This window comes from Zonotrichia leucophrys, chromosome 1A (assembly GCF_028769735.1).
Source record: "Zonotrichia leucophrys gambelii isolate GWCS_2022_RI chromosome 1A, RI_Zleu_2.0, whole genome shotgun sequence".
Taxonomy (NCBI): domain Eukaryota; kingdom Metazoa; phylum Chordata; class Aves; order Passeriformes; family Passerellidae; genus Zonotrichia; species Zonotrichia leucophrys.
The window spans coordinates 3,012,501-3,031,035 of NC_088170.1; the positions used below are offsets into that span (position 1 = coordinate 3,012,501).

An 18,535-nucleotide genomic window follows, 5' to 3' on the forward strand; every position below is an offset into this window, starting at 1 on the left:
TCACCTTCGGGGATTTTTCTCATTACTCATTAATAGAGAGATATGTATCTTGCTTTTTTTTTTTTCTCTTTTTTTGCGTGGGCAACTTCTGGTTTTGTTGGAGCCAAGTATTTTGGGAGGAGTGGTGGTGGGTGGGGGGTTTGGGGCTCCCCTGGCTGCCCGGGTGTGCTGCTGGAGCACTCTCTGGGAAGGTGATCCCGAGCCGCTTCGGCAGAGGTCACTTGTGCGTGTGCATGTGCGTGTGTGTCCCTGGTGTTTGTGTCTAGCATATGCATGTGGTTTTGCTGACTGCACTTGCAGGCTTGTAAATTTTCACCATGGGAAATTACCAACAAAGCCCAATCTGTCTCCTGGCTGCTTTGCACTTTCCGAGGGCGGCTGTACTTGAGCGAGCTGCAGAACGAGAGAGAAAGCGAGAGGGAGAGAGAGAGAGACAGAAAGGGGGAGTTGGGAGGGGGGAGAGGAAGGGTGGGTGGGTGGGTGGAGGGGGAGAGAGGTAAATAGCCTTAAATCGGAAGGGAGCTGCTTCTCTGTGGTCTTCCACAAGAGCTGCCTGGGCTCTGCTGGCTCAGTAATAACTGAGTGACCTTTTCTTTTGCTGTATTATGTCTGGCTGGTAAGGGATTGCATTTTGCAGCTGATAAAGCCCTGACTTCATTCAACTCGGCTCCTCACACGCTGCTTTAGGTAAGTTGTCTTCAGCCAGGACGGAGACAGACAGCCTTGGACTGCAAGATACTAAAAGGAGGACACCTGTAGCTCGGATGCGGTCAACACAATTACTTGGCGGATCCTTGAGGACCTCATTATTTTAAACTTAAAGAATAGCGATCTCCCTCCCCATCTCTCCCACCCCCTCTTTATTTTTTTCCCCAAACAATGCTTCTTTTTGACCTTTTCCAAGGAGAAGAGCTACAAAGCAGCCACTGTGCTTATTGAACTGCCTCCCCTGTATCGCTTAATTGAGAAGGTAAGTGAGGCAACTGTGTACATAAGCTTTGGGTCATTTGTGTATGTGTGCCTGCATCACTCTCTCTCTCTCCTCTCTCTCTCTCCCTCTCTGAGTCATAAGCCGGGGCTGCAATACACACACACACATCTCTGCACTGCAACTTTCACTCGAGCTGCAGCTCTGCTGAGACTGTTTTGTTTAAATCATGTGAGGCTTCATTATTTTTATGATGAGACATGAAATACATGCAAGCGGAGGATGCTGAGCGAAACCCCTCCGACTGCACGTCTCGAGAAATAGCAGTCAAAGTTAACAATGAATTGCAGCCCCGCCACTACCCCCCTCCCCGTTATTATTGTTATTATTATTCTTGCTTCTTCCAGAGCTTCTCGAAACACGCTCTCAATTACCAAGGGAGTCGGTTAATTTCCCACTGCCCGGCTTTAATCCACAAGCCTCCCCGTACAGCAGTTTAATTTGCAGCTGGTTCGGTGCAGGGTTAACCCTTTGGGCAGGAGCGGGGCGGGGAGCCCGGGGGGCGGCAGGGACGCGCTCGGGCTGCGGGCTCCGGGCTCCCGCGTCCTCCCTTCCTCTTCCAGAGGGAAGGGCAGCAGCGCTACTTCTGTCTGCCAGCATTTCTCTGTTCTCCTCTTTTTTTAAAAATTATTTTCCCTATTTTTGGGTTGGTTTTTTTTCCCCTCTTTTCTCCCCCCGCTTCTCCCTCCCCGGCGAGCGCGACACGGTATGCTAACGCCGCATGTGACAGTTTAATCAAACCCATTTGTTACAACAAAGCTAAGAGACCGCTGGGATTATAGGCTTACGGCAGAGTTAGGGCAGCATGTGGCTTTGTCGCTCGCCGCCGCCGCTCGGGGTGTGCCGTCCCCCCATCCATCCCCATCCTCATCTTCATCCCCGGCCCCGCCGCCCCCCGCCCCCGCTGCGGCGCGCCGCGCTCCCGCTCACTTGACCCGAGCCGAGGAAGCGCTCGCTACTTTTGCCGGGATTTGGTGCTTCAATGAGAAGGAGCTCTCCAGGCGCCCGTAAATCAACTCATGCAGAAAAAGGAGAAAAGTTTTGGTAAGGCGGTGGCGGCCGGCGCTGTGCGCTCCGGGGGGAGGCGGGGGGTTCCTCCTTCCTCTCCTTCCTCTTCCTCCATCCTCACCGCGCTGCCGGCGTGTGCTGCGAGCGGAGCCCGAACACCGCTTCCCCATAGGACAGCCCTGTAGGACCGCTCCTTAAAGCGATTCCTTTCGCTCGGTGCAACAAACATCGCGACGTGCCGGCCCCGACACCTCCCTCTCCCCATCCTTGTGATGCTCGGGAAGGAATTGGCATAAAAGGCTTGAGCGTCTAACTCCGAAAAGGGATTCTTTGTTGTGGAGTATATGTTTCTTATTTATTTTATTTTTTTTTATTTTTGCATGTGAGCTGCATCAAAATTGAACTCAGTCTTGCAAATCTCTTGTTGGCCTTTGCCAAGCACTAGCACTTTGCTGCCATGGTAACTGTAATTAAACTGATAAGAGTGGAAAAATGTCAGTATCTCTGAGCCTTGCAGCTGCATTGGAGAAAAAGGGAATCAAATTGGTTCCCAGCACCACTGCTCTAAAAAAGGAGGGGGGGTCTGGGGGAGAGAGATGGGGGGGACACGCCAGGGGTAGGAACATAGCTCAGCAGCTCCAGTCCCTGAGATCTGGGTACATCTATTTGCCGTGCTGTCCCTTAGGGGGCTACAGCCTGCAGGGATGCTCTGGGCCAGTGAACAGAGAGAAACAAGCTTTTAGGCCCAATCTAGCTTTCAAAAAAGAGAAGGGGAAAGAAGAAGAGAAATCTTTTGTTTGGTGTCTCTTGGCAATCGACTAGCCATGTTGGCCAAATTCTTTTAATCTGTATCACTGCTCCCAGCTGTGGGACTGCATTCCCATTTTTATTTTTTGCCTAGTCTCTTCTCTTTTCCTTTTTTTTTTTTATCCCCTCCTTCCCAACCCATATCTTTTATTTAGAAAGGAAAAAAAAATAAGAAAAAATCCCAGATTCCTCTGTAGAAGAAGGGGCAGGAGGTGAAATCTAGTTATATACTATGGAAAATTAACTCAAAAGTATACAGGAGAGGCTATATTCAGCGTGCTGAAATCCGTACTTTTATTTTTAAAAAATCCCCGAGTGTTATGGAGTTGCGGTTACTTTGTTGTGTTAACTACAGAAGCTGAGCCTGTGCGGATGAATGGCACAGAACAAGAGAGCATAATGGAGGCAATCAACCGTTAGGCTGCTTCACAATGCAATCCAGGCAATTAAAAGCTCACCAGAGTTTAAATGAAATGGTTCCACTTATTTCTGTGCACCACACTGCACAGGCTATTATTTATGTCTCTTTTTTTAATTATGATTTCCCTTAAACTGTCAAATAACTCAGAATAGCAGGGTCTCGGAGGCAATAAGAATTTTCCACAGAACAATTTACATGCCAATCTAAAACTAGTTACGACTCCTGATGTGCTACATATGAGTTCTGAAATGTTTCTTAGCTTCTGAAACCTCAACTTTTTTTTTCCCCAAGACTGTGTGTGTTGCCCTGAATTACTGGAGCTCTGAATGCTTTTAGGAGGAAGCTACAAAGTGGGAAAGCAGCAGAAAAGTATTCTTTTTATCTTTTCCTGGACCCCTAACTCTCCTGTTGACTGCATGTTGTCTGTCAGTTTGCTTTTACAGACTGATGCACCCAATGCTTAATTTGCTCTAAACTGATTTTTCAATTATTTTTTTTCCCAAGTAGAGACAGGTTTGCCCTTTTGTGCTGTTTGTGCTACTGTCTTTGGTAGAACTGTGTGCATGCTTCTGAAAAAATGGGGAAGAGTGGTCTTTAAAAGTTTGTAAGAGATCCAGTGCATAACACAACTCTTCCTCCCAAGGACTGCCTGTACCACAAACAAGAACTGAGTTCTGAGTGTCTCATGCCATGCTCAGCACCATCAGGGACTAATCTCGCTTACAGATGCTTCTAAATCACTAACACAATATAGTTCATTACATCAAACCCTCATTCCCCTTGATTTTTGAGAAGGGCGATGATTTGAGTGAGATGGATTTTTGCTTCTCTGCCTTCCCCGGAAGCCTAATTTAGCTTTTTTCCAGCAACCATTCCTCTTTATCCTGAAATCATAGTCACAAATCAGTTGACAGTGTTTCATCACACCATAATAACAATAAACAGGGAGGGGAGTCAGTCACATTGAACTTATTTGGGGAGAACGAGAGAAATCTGAAAACCTGCAAATCTGGTTTTTAAGTTCTCCCTTCAAAAATCCTAAAGGGTGATGAAGTCTTATTCCTGCCTCAGCTCTGCAGTTTATGTGCAGTATCCTGGGGACTGGGGGTGGAGGAAGGGAGGGAGCAGAGGGAAGGATAGAGGAAGCCCTTGAAAGCATATTGGGGTGAAATAAAAAGGGTTTGTTTGACAGTGACAGACTAGGCACTGAAATTCCTCAGTTCTGAGAACAGATCTGCTCTGTGATGCAGAGCATGGGTAGAACTCTGCAGAACTGAAGGGAAAACTGGGTTTGATTTTTTTTCTCTCTTTTTTTTTTTTATTCGCAGGCTGGGTGTAGCACTTAGGGAATTGTATGATGTTTTGAAAGTGCTCCATAAGCTCTGCTTTCCTGGGGGAGGGGGAGAGGAAGGCAGCCAGGCAGCAGTGCTGTGCTCTGCCACCTGGTATTTCAGCAATGAGCAGTTTGGATGGGTTTGTGGGTGCTGTCAGCCTCTGAAAAGGCCCTTCCCATGTCCTAGGGAATAAATGAGTGCTTAAACTGCAGCCTGTGAAAAGCTGGCTGACAGTGAGCTGCAAGGTATTCTTATTGCCAAATTAAGGGAGAGCTAAAAATACACAAGCATGTATCTGAAAAGTGCAACTGCATCAGAGACCTTATGGGAATGTTAAAGGGGAGAGAGATGCTCTGTGGGGTGATCTGCATTAGGGTGGCTCCTGCAAATACAGGGGGGGAAAAAGCAATAAAATGTTCTGTTGTCAAAATGAAAGGATTTAAACAGGGCATGTAAAGAAAAGGACATTTTCAAATTTGGAGATGTGTCAAACACTTCTTGACTTTGTTTAGAACCTTTCTACACTACCAAAAAAGCACTCCTTTCTTTTCTTAAATTGAAGCAGTAGTTTGGGGAAATTGAAATAATAAAATAGAACCAGCTTCATTGCATGTTAAGTGAGATCAGATCTATCAGAGGAGAAATTCCTTCCCTCCAAAAGCTGCTGCAAATAGAATACCTAATCTGAAGATGCTGCCAGTGGGGTGTCAGCACCACCTTCTCTCCCTGCCTCAGGAAAAGAGACATGCAGGGTTGCAAATTCTCCTTCCATGGGGTGTTTGCCCTTTGCAGTTGTCCCTACAAGAGGGTTTTGGGCTAACCATTGTGAATGACAGGGCTCTGCCTACTTTCCTCGTGTAGTGAGTGTCTCCAAAGCTGTGCAGGCTATGTGCAAGCTGCAGTTTTATTTGTAATACAATAACCTCATGTTTGCAGCATATACCTCGGGAATTATCAGGCTTGATTACTGCAATCTGCTCAGACATTCACTTGTTTGGCTGTGTTTCTGTGGCATCTTGTTCCCTTCAGACAGCTCAGGACAGTAGATCAGCCTGGATCAGGGACTGTCAGCCTCCACTCTCTAACCCGCTTCCTTATCAGGCGATGAAATTTTTACATTAAGATTTTTTTTTCGTTAAAGCCTTTAACTGTGTTAGCTCCTAGTTTATTCTGGTTTCCCTCGAGCTAAAGATTAAAGTCCTAGAACAGCCCTTCATGCTTCTAAACTTTTTTTTTTTTAAACTGAGTTACAAGAAGTTTATACAAATTGTGGCTGATTTTATACATTTGTCCTCTATGTGGCCAGAGAGAGGATCTGGGGATAAGCCTGTTGTTGGCACCTGGTGGATATTTACACTCTACTGTGATAAGCAACATTACAGATTAAGGCTTTGTGACCAAGTGATGTTATTTGAGTTCCAGCAGGATGGTATAGGTTCCTTACCAAAAATCTCTGATATTTTCACTGCTTTGAGTCATTTATTTGTAGCAATGTTACTTTGCTATTTCATGGATGTACTCTGGGTTCAGGGGAGTCAGCTGTCAGTTGAAGATGCTGTAAAGGCTCAGCCTTTGTCTCATGGTGCTTTCTCAAGAGGAAATGAGGAAATGTGTGTGTTCATTCCCAGATCTGCCCCAGACTGTGGAGCCCAGCGCAGGTCACTGGATCTCATCCTCCCCCTTGGGAATGAGAGACAGATCTTGGGAGTCTCTGTGTGGTGAGGAGCTGTGAGCATCAACTGGGGAGTGATGGGAGGGACAGCACTGACAATTTTTATACTGGTTGATAGAAAAACACAGACCTTACACTGCTGTCATGAGATTTAGATGTTGTGCAGCAGCACTGCTGGGGTGCTTTGGGGTGTCTGCTAGCAGAACTCCCTGCACACCCCTGAGCAGATAAATGTATCGCCCCAAGGTGTGTGATAGGATGCATTGCAAAGAGAGGAGCGAGGCAGCTGTTGCAATAGGAATTATTATTTCTAATTCAGCAATCAGCTTTGCAGGTGGGACTCAGGAGTTCAGCCTGGGCAAGTCGCTTAACTGGCCATGCGGTCCTTTGAATTCCATGTGTTCTACACACAGCTGTGTGGAACTCCCTGGGATGCCTCAGCCCGTTGTCTTTGCAGCCCTAACATCCATAAAGGCACTCTCTACCACTGCTTCAAAGGTTACACTGGTTTTCCTGTTTTTCTTATGAGGAATTTCAAAAAAGCAAATACAAACCAAACAATACCCAACTTGTCTGTGTTCAACTCTCTGAGCCTGCCTGTCTGTGGTGGTGTGTTACAGCACCAGCCAGGGTCTGCTGATAGAAGCTGACACTGCCAAGCTTTCTTAACTCCAGGTAGTAGAGCCTTCATGGTGAGGGGCTTTGAATTTGCTCCTCTTTGCTGTGAGACTCTATTTGATCTTTCTCAATCTCTGGATGATAACAATAGGGTTCTAAACCCCAAAATCTGGAGTAGGATTTGCTTGTTGACAGCAGCATTCCTTCCCCAGTCTTGACAAATTCTCGTTGCAATATTCAGACACATTCTAGTGAGTAGCATCTTTTTTTGAAGTTACATCACTGCCTTTAAAACAGTGAGGTAACCCCTACTGAACAGCGTGTCGGGTCTTCCCTTCTCTCCTGTCCCTGTTTGATGTCCACCAGAATATCCACAGGGCTGTTATTTTGCTTATCCTAAGAGGTAAGAGAGAGAGAATTAGTCAGAGTGCACTGGGGTGGCAGTTCATGCAGCTAAGCAGAGAGACCAGCCTGTGAGCACTTTGGGGCAGTGACCTCTCCCCATTTACTGTAAAGCTGAGGGCAATTGATTTTTGAATGGATCCCTGGAAGCTGACTGTGTTGCTCTGAGTAACATCACTCAGCTGTGTTCCCCTTTTCGCTGGTTCTGTCCATTAAACAGTGTTTCAGGAGTTTGAATGGTTTTTTAAATGCTCTCAGCTATTACATCAAAAGGTGTATATGTACTTAATGGACACCACTGTACTCCTTGTCCCGAAGTAGCTGTTGGCTAAAACTGGGATTGGAAAGCGGGGCAGCATTTTTATTTTGTTTTTCCTGACAAACTAGAACCTCTCTGACCTTGTGCAGATTATTTTAAGTCAGATTTTTCAGATGGTCCTTCCACTGCAGGTTGTGACTGGCGTTGCTGCTGCTGCAGTCTTTGGAAATCTCATCACTCCATTATTGTGTCTAAAAGGAACTAAAATATTAAAAAACAGCATCAAAATTTCTATGTCAAATCTCTCAAACTCTTGTGCCGTGTCTCTAAAGCTCCAATATTTTCTTCTTTAAAAACTGAAGTTCTTTTATATTTTACAAATTTAGTGCAAATAAGTTCCAAATATGTGGATTCAAGTATGTTTGAGATATAGATATCATCTTTATTTAAATTTTAGGTTGACAAGTATTGGAGATGTGCTGTTTATTTAAATTTTGCATTGCTAAATATTGCATACTGTGGCTGAAATAGGGGGCTTTTCAACTGGACTGTTTTAACATTTTGTGTTATGTTTTTTTAATGTTATTTCTTTTCAGCAAAGTGACCAGGTAAATGAGGTGTTAAAGAGAAGCTGTGGAACATAGAGCAGTGGAAGTTTCTGCTCTCAAATTTATCTTAGCCTTGTTTTCAGCTTGCTGTGGTCTGACTAGGTTATTTTATCCTACCTACACCATTGACTTTTAAATGAACTGGATGTGGGGTGGCGGCGGGGGGAGCAGCGAGGTGGAGGAGGAAAAGGGCAAGAGTTTTTTTTGCACTTGAGAGAATATCTATTTTCAGTCTTCTCTTGTCTTACTGTATTTCAGGTATACAAATGCTCTCAGTCCAGCCAGACACCAAGCCGAAAGGTTGTGCTGGCTGCAACCGTAAGATTAAAGACCGATATCTTCTAAAGGCCCTGGACAAATATTGGCATGAGGACTGCCTGAAATGTGCCTGCTGTGACTGTCGCCTGGGGGAGGTGGGCTCTACCTTGTACACCAAAGCCAACCTTATCCTTTGTCGCAGAGACTATCTGAGGTAGGTCACGGCCTTCTTCCGTTCGCTGGCAAGCTGGGGAAACCTGCTCAGCCCTTCCTGCAGAGCTGCTCCCACACAGGCAGGGCTGCAAGGCTGACTGTTGGAGGAGATGAGGAAACAAATACTGAAATGTGGAGATTGAATTAAAATCTGAGTCAAAAAGCACACATGGACAGGTTGTGGAGGTGGCTGCCAGATTTATGGTGCTGATGCTGGTGTAGAGGAGAGTAATTCCCCCCTGCTCCCCACAGCACTGTGCTGCTGGAGAGGTGATGCTCTCCTGCTCCCACTCTTCCTCCTGGCAGCATGGTGGTGGCCATGTGTCACAGCCTGAAACCACTCCTTTTTTTTACCCAGCTTCAGGGCAGGGCTGGAGCCCTGCAGGCGAGGAACGTTTCACCCGTCTTCTCTTTTGTCCTCTTAGTTTGCCAAGGGATTTCGTTTGTGGCACTCAAGCTTTAGGAAGGCTGGCACTCAGCTGTTGGAAGCTGGACCAGGATAGCCAACTGAATTCCCCATTTTTAATAGCCATAAGCTCCTGGTTTCACTTGCCAGCCCAGGTGGGATGCTGGCTAACCTGTGGCCACCTGTTAGGGGTAGCAAATCAGCACCTGCTTTTCTCTCTTCTTGTTTGCTTGCAGACCTACATTCTCAAAAGTATTTGAGGAATAACTCGTAGCAAAGTACAGATGAGCAGCACCAGGGTAGTTTATCTACACATCCTGTGTCAATAGGGCTGCTTTGCAGGAATGGAGTTTAACTGGGGAGTTTAGTGTCCCTGGGCTCTCAAGCGTAAATAGAGAGAAAAGGCTCCTCTGGGGTGATTCCGAGCACCTATTCCCTGCAGTAACACCTCTCCTCCATTCCCTCTGGAGGGGGTCTCATGAGACCAGCTGCTCCAGGCTAAGGTGAACTTCTGGGAATATTTCCCCTGCCCCTTCAGTGAAGCCTTTCCCTTTTAAAGGGACATCGAAGTCGCTAATACATTGGGGGAAAATTAAAATTCTTTTTGAATGCGTTAACTTCCAAGTTCTGCTTAAGTACAGGCTCCAAATAGGAGGTTCCCACACACTGATCAGTTCCCAAGTTATACACCATGAGCAGGTAGGAACAGGAATCAGGACTAAAGCACTGACAACTATCAGTACTCTGGCTCTCCAAATAACCACCTCTAGAAAAAAAGGGTGGAACAAAAACCTTCCAAAATCCACTATGCATTTGTTGAGCTGGGGCTGAAAGGCAGATCAGGTTCTTCAGATGGGCTTAGACTTAATGGTAAAAGTATTCTACTACCTATTAAAGCTCTGAACTGAACCCAAGACAGAGGGCTGGGAATTCAGCATAGAGGCTGCATCTTAAACCTGTTGTGTTAAAGCGGCCAATGTAGTAGGTAACAAAACCTCACTTTGAAAAGCTCGTGGAACAGAAGGGAATTGTTGTACACGAGCTTAGGTCGCTTGTGGTCTTTAGGTGAGTGTGTGTAGAGAGGGTTTGAAAAAGGTTTTGGTACAGGGAAGTAACATCCCGATTTTTAAAATCAATTTTAATAATCTTTGTACAAAAAATGCCTGCAGGAGTGACAGAACTGCCATGGCTGTTTCATCTGAGTTCCAAATTTACTGGAGACTTTGAGCTTACTGAATCTCCCTAGTGCTAGTGCAGCAGATCTAATATTTTGAAATCAAATGTTTAAAATCAAAACCAGAAATGATGTGGTAGCAAAGATATGAGCAAAGCATTTCCCCAGCACAGATGCATTCACACACACTCTTGCTCTCTGGTCTTGGAGGATTTAACAGGAGTAAATATTTTGCTAACAGATTGTTAAAACTTGTACTAAGTGATTCAGAGAAAGGAGATTTTTTTTGTTGTTGTTGTTGTTTGTTTGTCATTATCACATTCAAACTGGTGTTTCATTTATTCCTTCATACATAACACCTTTTACTTTTGCATGTGAAACCAGCATACAGGAGAAATCCTATAACTGGTTTTAAGATGTTTCTGATTTTTGTCTCTGGATTTGTTGAATCTTAATGAAGCTATTTCGTTGTGATTTTTTTTTCTTTTTGGTGGTACTTGTGAGTGCATAGATTTAAACTTGGTATTTACACTAAACTTCAAACTGATGCACTTAAGATAATTGCAGATAGTCATTTGCCTCATTGCATCTTATCTACTTAGTTATGCAGTGAACCTATAAAAGTGATCTTTTTAGTGCTAATGTACGGACTAGTTAAATTTTCTCTAGCTTTGTAGTCAAATAAGCCTTCATATTTAGCAACCCACTTCATATGAATTTAAGGAACAAATTGCATTGTACTAATGATCACATTAGAGTTCGATTATGGTTTCAAACTATCTTCTTAGTTTTTTTTTTCTTTTTAACCATAAAGGGAGCCTTCGCTGCGGATAAAACTGTTCTGGCTTCCTATTAATTTATGTGGTGCCCTCTAGAGGATATGTGGCTTGAACGATACTATAAAGAGTAAAATTGCTTATTAACTTGTCTCTCAGTGTTCATTATGCCTTTCAATAAGACAGGCATTCTACAGATGCTACAAGCAATCACACAGCCAGTTTGGGTGCTTCAGCGTTCATGTTTAAGTTCATAAATGGTGTGATTGTGTCTTTGCCTGTTTGCAAAAATACTTCCAGTATCTTTCATTTAGAGATGCCTGCCAAAAAAGCTGCACCCTCCTTCAGCCCTGATGCACGCTCTCATGCTGCAGCTGAGCCCTGAGGTCCCCACTCTGAGCTCCTTATAAATACTCTGCATCTTCAGAGCTCCAAAACTTGCTTTGCTTTAGCTGTCTCCTTTGGTAAAATTAGTTAATTATACTACATTAAACCCTTTTCCTCCGGATCGGGAGGGATTGAGGGAATGGAAGGAATCTCTAATGAAGGAAGGAGCTTGAAGGATGCTGTGGGTGTGAGAGGCTCTGCCCTGGGATGCGATTCCTGCTCGGCACTCCAGCGGTTCCCGAGGTGCCGGGTGGCCGCGGCAGGAGCGAGCTCCGCTCTGTTAACGAGGATGGGAACTGACTTGAGCAAAGAGAGGGCTCGGCGTTAGCAAGAACACGCTCCCCGAAAATGATATGCAGAGGATAATTCCCCTGCAGGCTTCTGTCTTCTGCTTATACACTCCTGGGTTAGGAAGTGAAGACTTAATTTGAGGAACTTAGGTTTTCGCCAATATTTCAAGTCCATTTATAGGAAGTGAAATATGCAAGAACTTTTTTTTTTCCTCCCCTTCTTTTCCTCCCGAGCTGTACGGTGACATCTTAATGCATCAGCCTATCCTGCTCTGCCCTCTTTTCTGACTGGCAGCGTGTCCATTTGCAAGCACAATATTCCCTTTGAAATCTGTCATTACTGCCATTAATGACCAGTCATTATGTTAACAGCCCTTGGGCTGTTAACATGTCAAACTGGTAGTTAACTGGAATGTTATTACTTATTTAAACCTCAGGTACGAGTTGTGTGAAATGTGCTTTGGTTGCACGTTCTGGGCTGCTTCTGCTCAAAACAATAGGGAAACAGCAGAACGTTTGCCTTTGGGGTGCCAAGGGATTTGCTTTCTGTTCCATCTGCTCATTTGATTTCTGTGAGGTTCTCCTACCCCTGGGCAGCCTCCTAATTTCGGTGTGCAATCCCCTCTCTCAGCCTTGCCTGCAAATGGGCAGCCGTGGATGTTTCCAGATGCGTGGTAACGCCCGCTGCACGTTTGAGATTAATACCTGGCCCCTAGAAGTGTGAAATAAAAGACCAACAATTACATGCAACTCAGTTGTATTAAATAATGAGCTTCCTCGGATGCAGCAGAAATATGAAAGTACAGCTGTGCTAAGCTAGTTGCAATGTAGGTCAATCACCCTTTTCACTTAGGTTTTTAACTACGCAAACCCCGCTGAGCGACCAATGACTACAAAGTGCTGTTTCATTCCTATTTAATTTTGGCAGCATTTTACTGAAGAGCAGGCATTCATGCAGCTAAATTATCTTTGCCGTTTCTGGTTTTAACTCCAGCTCCATGACACTAAATGTTGGAGTGCATATCTCTTAGTAAACACAAAGAATATGGTTTCTGATATATATATTTATTTTTTTCCCAAATCCACCTCTTAACATGGAAATTGAATTAGAACTTTTATTACTTTTTGCATAATTTCCCTAGCCAGGCAAGCAAGATCATAAGAAAAGGATTAAGAAAACTAATATATTGGGGTGGAATTTTTTTGCCCTTAAACACATCTAGAACCTTATTGAGAATGGGGAGGAGGATGACAACGTCTATCCTCTCCCCCACCCTTCCCCCTCCACCTCAGTATTCATACTGTTTGTAAATATAGAGCAGACTTTAAAAGAACCACTGGAGAGCTGTAAAAATGAGTAGATCCCCATTCCTGAGGAAAGAAACAGAACACTTTGGGTTTTTGCTCTTCCCCACTTGCTGGTTGAAAGACCTGAGAAAAGCCAAGTCTTTAAAACTGGATATTGGAGAAGATCTTATAAATAATGAGACTTGACCACAGAAAGTAGTGTTCAACCAGAAGCACTAAAAAGATGCTGCCTCTGTGAAATATTTAGCTTCAGTGCAGTTTGAAAAGAGCAGAATTTAGGAAGCAGCTTTTTCCTGTACAACCGCTCGCACTCTAAAGGCAATTATTATTTTAAAAAAATTATTGTGTAGGAGTGTTTAGGGAGACTTAAAATGTCTTGTGGCCTGATGCTGATTAGCAGATCCCATTCCTCTCTTGTGTCACAGGCAGTATTGCAAACACCCAAGATATCAGCTTGCTTAAATGCATGTATAAATATTCTGCATGGATATTTTCATGGATAGTGGGTTATAAATTTTTTCAAAATGCCTCCTCAACATGTTTCTTGCCCAGCTTGATTAAATAAGGGTAGACCTTTAAAGATTTAAGCACTCTGAGTTTTCAGGAATATTGAGGTGTTTATGGAAGTGAGGCTTTAGAGGTCCACTTTCTACACTAAATCTTTTTAGAACTGAATCCTTAGGTATACACTAATATCCTTGTTGCAATGCATTAAAGCATTAAAGGGACTAGTAGTTTGCAGAAATACGCCCTAAAAATATTTTAAAATGCTTTTAAAAATGGTAGGTGTAGCGATTCACTTGTTCTAATTTTGCTGCGTGCGATGAATGTTCTTCTAAATTTACATAAACGGTATCATTTAGTGCTTGGAAATAAAAAAAAAGGAAAGAATACTGTCTCTTCAACTAATTGCCAGAGGTTTTGAAAACCTCCAAACACCTTAACAGTTGTTGAAAGGGATAAGGAGAGCGATGCAAACACGCACAGTTAATCCACCCAACTTGCAAAGAATAATGCTTTTGATTTAGTTACACCCTGGCTAGTTTAGCTTGTTCTTTCTTTAGCTCATCTGTGATAGCTTTTAATAAGAAACATTCAATTAAGCTGTTAAAATTGGTGTTTAAGTCATGTTGAAATGCTGTGAAATGTGTGTACTCAAGTTTGACGCTCTTCAGTAGTTCCATGTGTTTCCCCATATCTGCTGGTATTTCTTCTCCAGAGCTGCCAAATTTTTAATAATTGTGTTATTTTTAGCGGCTTAAAATACACAGTTTAATTTTCAAGAATGTGAATCTTCCCTCTTATAAGGCTTCTTGAAAACCAGACGCTCCTCGTGTGTTGTCAAAATACCTCATTAATCCCCTGGAAACGTTCAAAGAATTTCAGGAGACTTTTCAGATGAAAGTACCGTGCCTCTTAAAGCCTGTCCTACAGCTCTTCATTACAGCACTACAGTGCTGTGTATTTTGATGGAAAATTATTTTACTACAAAGGTTTTGCCAATACAGAGCAGCTCAGTAAAGCTTAATAAAAGCAGTGATTTTGGGGAAGCCGGAGTAATTCTGCAGTGCCAGAGGATGGGATAATGTTCCTGGCAAAAGAACAACAGCTCTGTAGTTCTGCTTAGTGTTTCCTGTAACTTCTTTTAAAAGAAATGTGAATTTCTTGTTTTCATCCTTGCTAATTTATTTTTTTTTCCTCTCAGAAGTGATTTTGTGACCAGTACTTCTTATGAATTATCTTTAAAATAACATCCGTAATGAAGTTATTGACATCAGGAATAAATATTATCAACTACATTCTGACACAGGATTTGATATCCAAGGTTTAACTGGCAAATTTCTGAATTTTTGACCAGAAGCTTGTGTGAAACAAAGCATCTATGCATAATGTAGTAGAATTATATTTAGTTCCAATAGCCTAACACAGATGCCTTTAAAAAGTTCTGATTTCTACCGTGTAACTGTTCCTTAAAAATCTATGCATTTCTATTTCTTCAAATTTCTTTGAAATTTTAATTAATTTTTGGCGACATTTTACGGTAAAAACTGAAAAAATTCCTCAAAATTCCTCAAGTTTCTACCACGTAATTTAAAGGTCTATTATTGAATTTTGTTACTTGGTATTTACCGTATTTTTCAAGCCTTCCAGAAAAGATATAGCATTTCTTTCTGGATATGAATGTTTGAACAACATGCAAAAATCAAAATGGGTTAAATTGCAAAACACTTCTTTAGCCCTCCTGATTTTAGAAATTGCTTTCTTTTTTAACTTTTCACTGAAGTTAAATATATTCATGATAGATTTGGAAACCAAAATATGCAGCATGCAACTTATGGTTTCCAAATGAAACTGGTATTAACTATTGCAGTCCTTCAGAATCTGTATTTTGGAAATACCTTATTAAATGCATTATTTTTTTTTGATGGCTAATTTCCCATTAGATTCCTTAGTATGCTAATGGATGACCATTTAATAAATCCACATAATATTTATACATTAGGGGGATTTTTGATCACGGCATTCTGGAATTTTTGAAGTTTCTCAGACTCAAATATCTGAAGCAATGAGTCTCAAAAAGCTTTGCATGTTCCACACCTCCTTCCCTGTAATATAATTCTGGTTCTATTCCTTTACATCTTCCTGAAACTGCTTTTTGCCTCTCCTGGATCAACTGTTCTTTCAACACCTGGGTCTCATTGCATCTCTTTGGGACACTTAAAATTGGCTCTGGAGATCGGTAGATCCTTCATTTAAAAGAGTCAAAAGGATGTCCAAGTTATCTCTAGAAACTTGTATCTTTCTTAGCTGTGTGTATGAATCTATCAAATATTTAAACCTTTCAAATCATACATAAATCTCTGTATATCAGTTTGGCGTGATGTATACACATAGAAATCATGAGGGAATTCTGCATCCCACATTCTACAGGTGATTGCTTGGTGATCCATGGTCTCATCTTCTTTAAACCAGTTAAAACTGAGTTTAAATGAGTGCTGGTAGTTGAACATTTTGACGGCCCTGTGGCAATTGGTATGGTCAGCTGCAGAATTAATATAGGCACCTGCTAAAATGCTGGGATGGAGTGCCAGTATAAGGAATCCACGATCCAGTCCCTCTCCCCACTTGATATCAGAACTGTGGCTAAAAGCAGCTGGAGAGTGTTTGGCACCTCTTTTTCGAAGAGCACAATGATCCCAATTATTTAATTGCGAGATATTTTCCTTTGGGACTTGAGTGAACATTGTTGCTCTATTTCACAGCAAAACACAGCACAGGGAAATTTTCACGAGCAGAAAATCACCAATTTTATAAGGAGCAGAGTGTCTCTGGAATGATGTTCCTTGGGACATTCTCCTGCAGACCTTGAGTGAAGTGGCCTTCTGTAATAATGGAATTTAAACTTTTCATCTTTTAATTTGCAAAAATGATAATACCTCATGTTGGCACATCGCAGGTGAAAGTGATAATTGCACAACATGCAAAGATAAAATATCTTGGGGGTAGGAGGTAAAAGCAGATGATATTATGCCTGTTATTGTATCTCTTTTAGAATTTTGAAGTGGAGTGGTGAGAGTGAGAATGTCAAATTGTACATTTGAATGTACTGTAATTAACATATTGGACTAATTAAGGAAAGACTATCCTACATCAGATAGCAAATGCACCCTTGCTCTTGTATTGTTGCTATCACACTTTTGTTTTTAGCAAAGCTCAAACTTGATGTACATAAATAATCACATCTCTCATGATATTTTTATATCTATTTTGATATAATGTTCAAAAGGCTTGAGAACAATAACTGACTTTTTGTTCATGACAAGTGTCCAAGCCATAAATATCAGTCTACTCAATCTCTCAGGTTTTAGCTTAGTGGGTTGTGTTTATTATATTTAACCCTGCTTCAAACATCAGTACTGATCCACCATGGGATAAAATAAATATTTTATTCTAGTTTATAATGTTATTTTTTGCAGATGCTTTCAAGAGAAATATGTGTTAAAGTTGATGCAAATAGTTTTAGTAATTCCCTGCTTCATAAATATGTTAGCTCTGAGAAACAGAATTTATTATTCTTTATCAAATTCTAAATAGTTCAAGTAACAATCACTGAACTTGGTTTTGTCTTATAGATACATTTTAAGGAAGGATTTCTAGGTAGGGATACTTCAAATGAGTTACAGGCTTCAGAATAAGGATAGAAATTGCAATCATTGTGAATTATTTTCCTTTGTCACTATGGTTGTTTCTACATAAATATTGGGATTTTTTTTGAAGTCAGGACTGAGATCAGTTCAGAGCTACTAGTCTTTCTCAAAATTTGTACTAAAAACCAAGATTTTAAGACAATAGAAAAGTTAAAAAACTTGTTTTCACATAGAGAATACGTTTCATTTCTCCCTTTCTAATTTTTGTTAAACAAATTTTACACAGAATTCAGAATTTTCTAGGATCTGATGTTTGGATTTAGAAAAAAAAAAAACCTTTTCCAAGAAGTCTTTATAAGCCTGATGTGTCTGGCTTATACAAAGTGTTAAGAAGGAGGAGGGCAGTTGCAATAACAAATTGCTCTGCACTAGTTTTTGTTGGCTTCCTTGCTTAATCTGTAATCTGATACATTTAAGAATTCTCTACACCAAAACAACATTAAATCTAATCCTACAAACATGTCCTGCATGCTTGGTGTAGCCTGAATAATCCTATTGAAAGGTATAGGCCCTATTAATTTAGAAACATGCCTCAGCAGAGCCAAATCTTTAAGAGTAGCTTGGCTTTGCCTGCAAACCCCTCTTGAATTGCTGTGTCCCTGTTCTTTGTGTGCTGCTGACAAACCTCCCTGGTCCAGGCAGTGCTCAGAGCCAGGGCTCCCACCCTGGCCAGGCACCTCCTTGCAGTGTCTGGGGTGTCAATCAAAGTTGTGACAAACCTGTGACAGCCTTGCCCTGCTGGTCTCTGGCAGGGAGGATGGTTATTTGTATGCTAATCCTGCATCCCGCTGCCCCAAATCAAACTGCTGGGCGATGATTTAATGGTCCAAGTCTAGGCTTGGCTCTGCACCCCATGGGCTCTGCTCTCCACAGCTTTCCTGGGAAGCAGCAGTTGAAGGTGAGATAAAACTTTACCAAGAAGCCCTGAGGTTTTGTGGTGATGCTTGTGAACCTTGGGTTCTCGATTCACTTTCTCTTCATGCCCCAAAATTGCACTAATGAACATGTGCTGTGTACTTAGCAGCTGCAGGCTTCCAGAAGAATCTGTTCATTTTTATTAAGATGCTGCATTCATACTTTTTTATGCTCCATATAGTAATAAAAAATATTAAAATCCAGCGTGACAATGAGTACTTATAACAGGGCCACTAAAAAGTAAATTAAAATGTATTCTTTCTGCTCAGAACCTCACTTACTAAAACAATCTTAAAACCTGGAGGAAATGCTGCACACACTGCAGCAAATGTGCTGGTTTTAATGAGCCTGGCTGTGCTGTGAAGTTAGCCAAGAGCACTTCCCCCAGCACCTCCTCACCTAATTCAGTCATAATGCGGAGTGAATCGCTGGGAAGGGAGTCAGAGAGCAAAACAAAGAGCACAAATCCAGAGCTGGGTGTCC

The 18,535-nt window shown here is 42.2% G+C and overlaps 1 protein-coding gene across 6 annotated transcripts in view; it reads left to right on the forward strand.

Annotated features, from left to right (window-relative positions):
- LMO3 (LIM domain only 3) overlaps positions 1–18,535 on the forward strand; it is a 69,552-nt gene that overhangs the window by 9,935 nt on the left and 41,082 nt on the right. For 3 of the 6 annotated variants that reach the window (XM_064735144.1, XM_064735170.1, XR_010443005.1), the window contains one exon: positions 8,376–8,589. In XM_064735144.1, the coding sequence (XP_064591214.1) occupies positions 8,376–8,589 (214 nt within the window). Of the gene's footprint in view, positions 1–492; positions 688–904; positions 971–1,729; positions 2,033–8,375; positions 8,590–18,535 lie in introns of those variants that run through there. The other 3 variants (XM_064735154.1, XM_064735162.1, XM_064735136.1) reach the window with 3 other exon arrangements.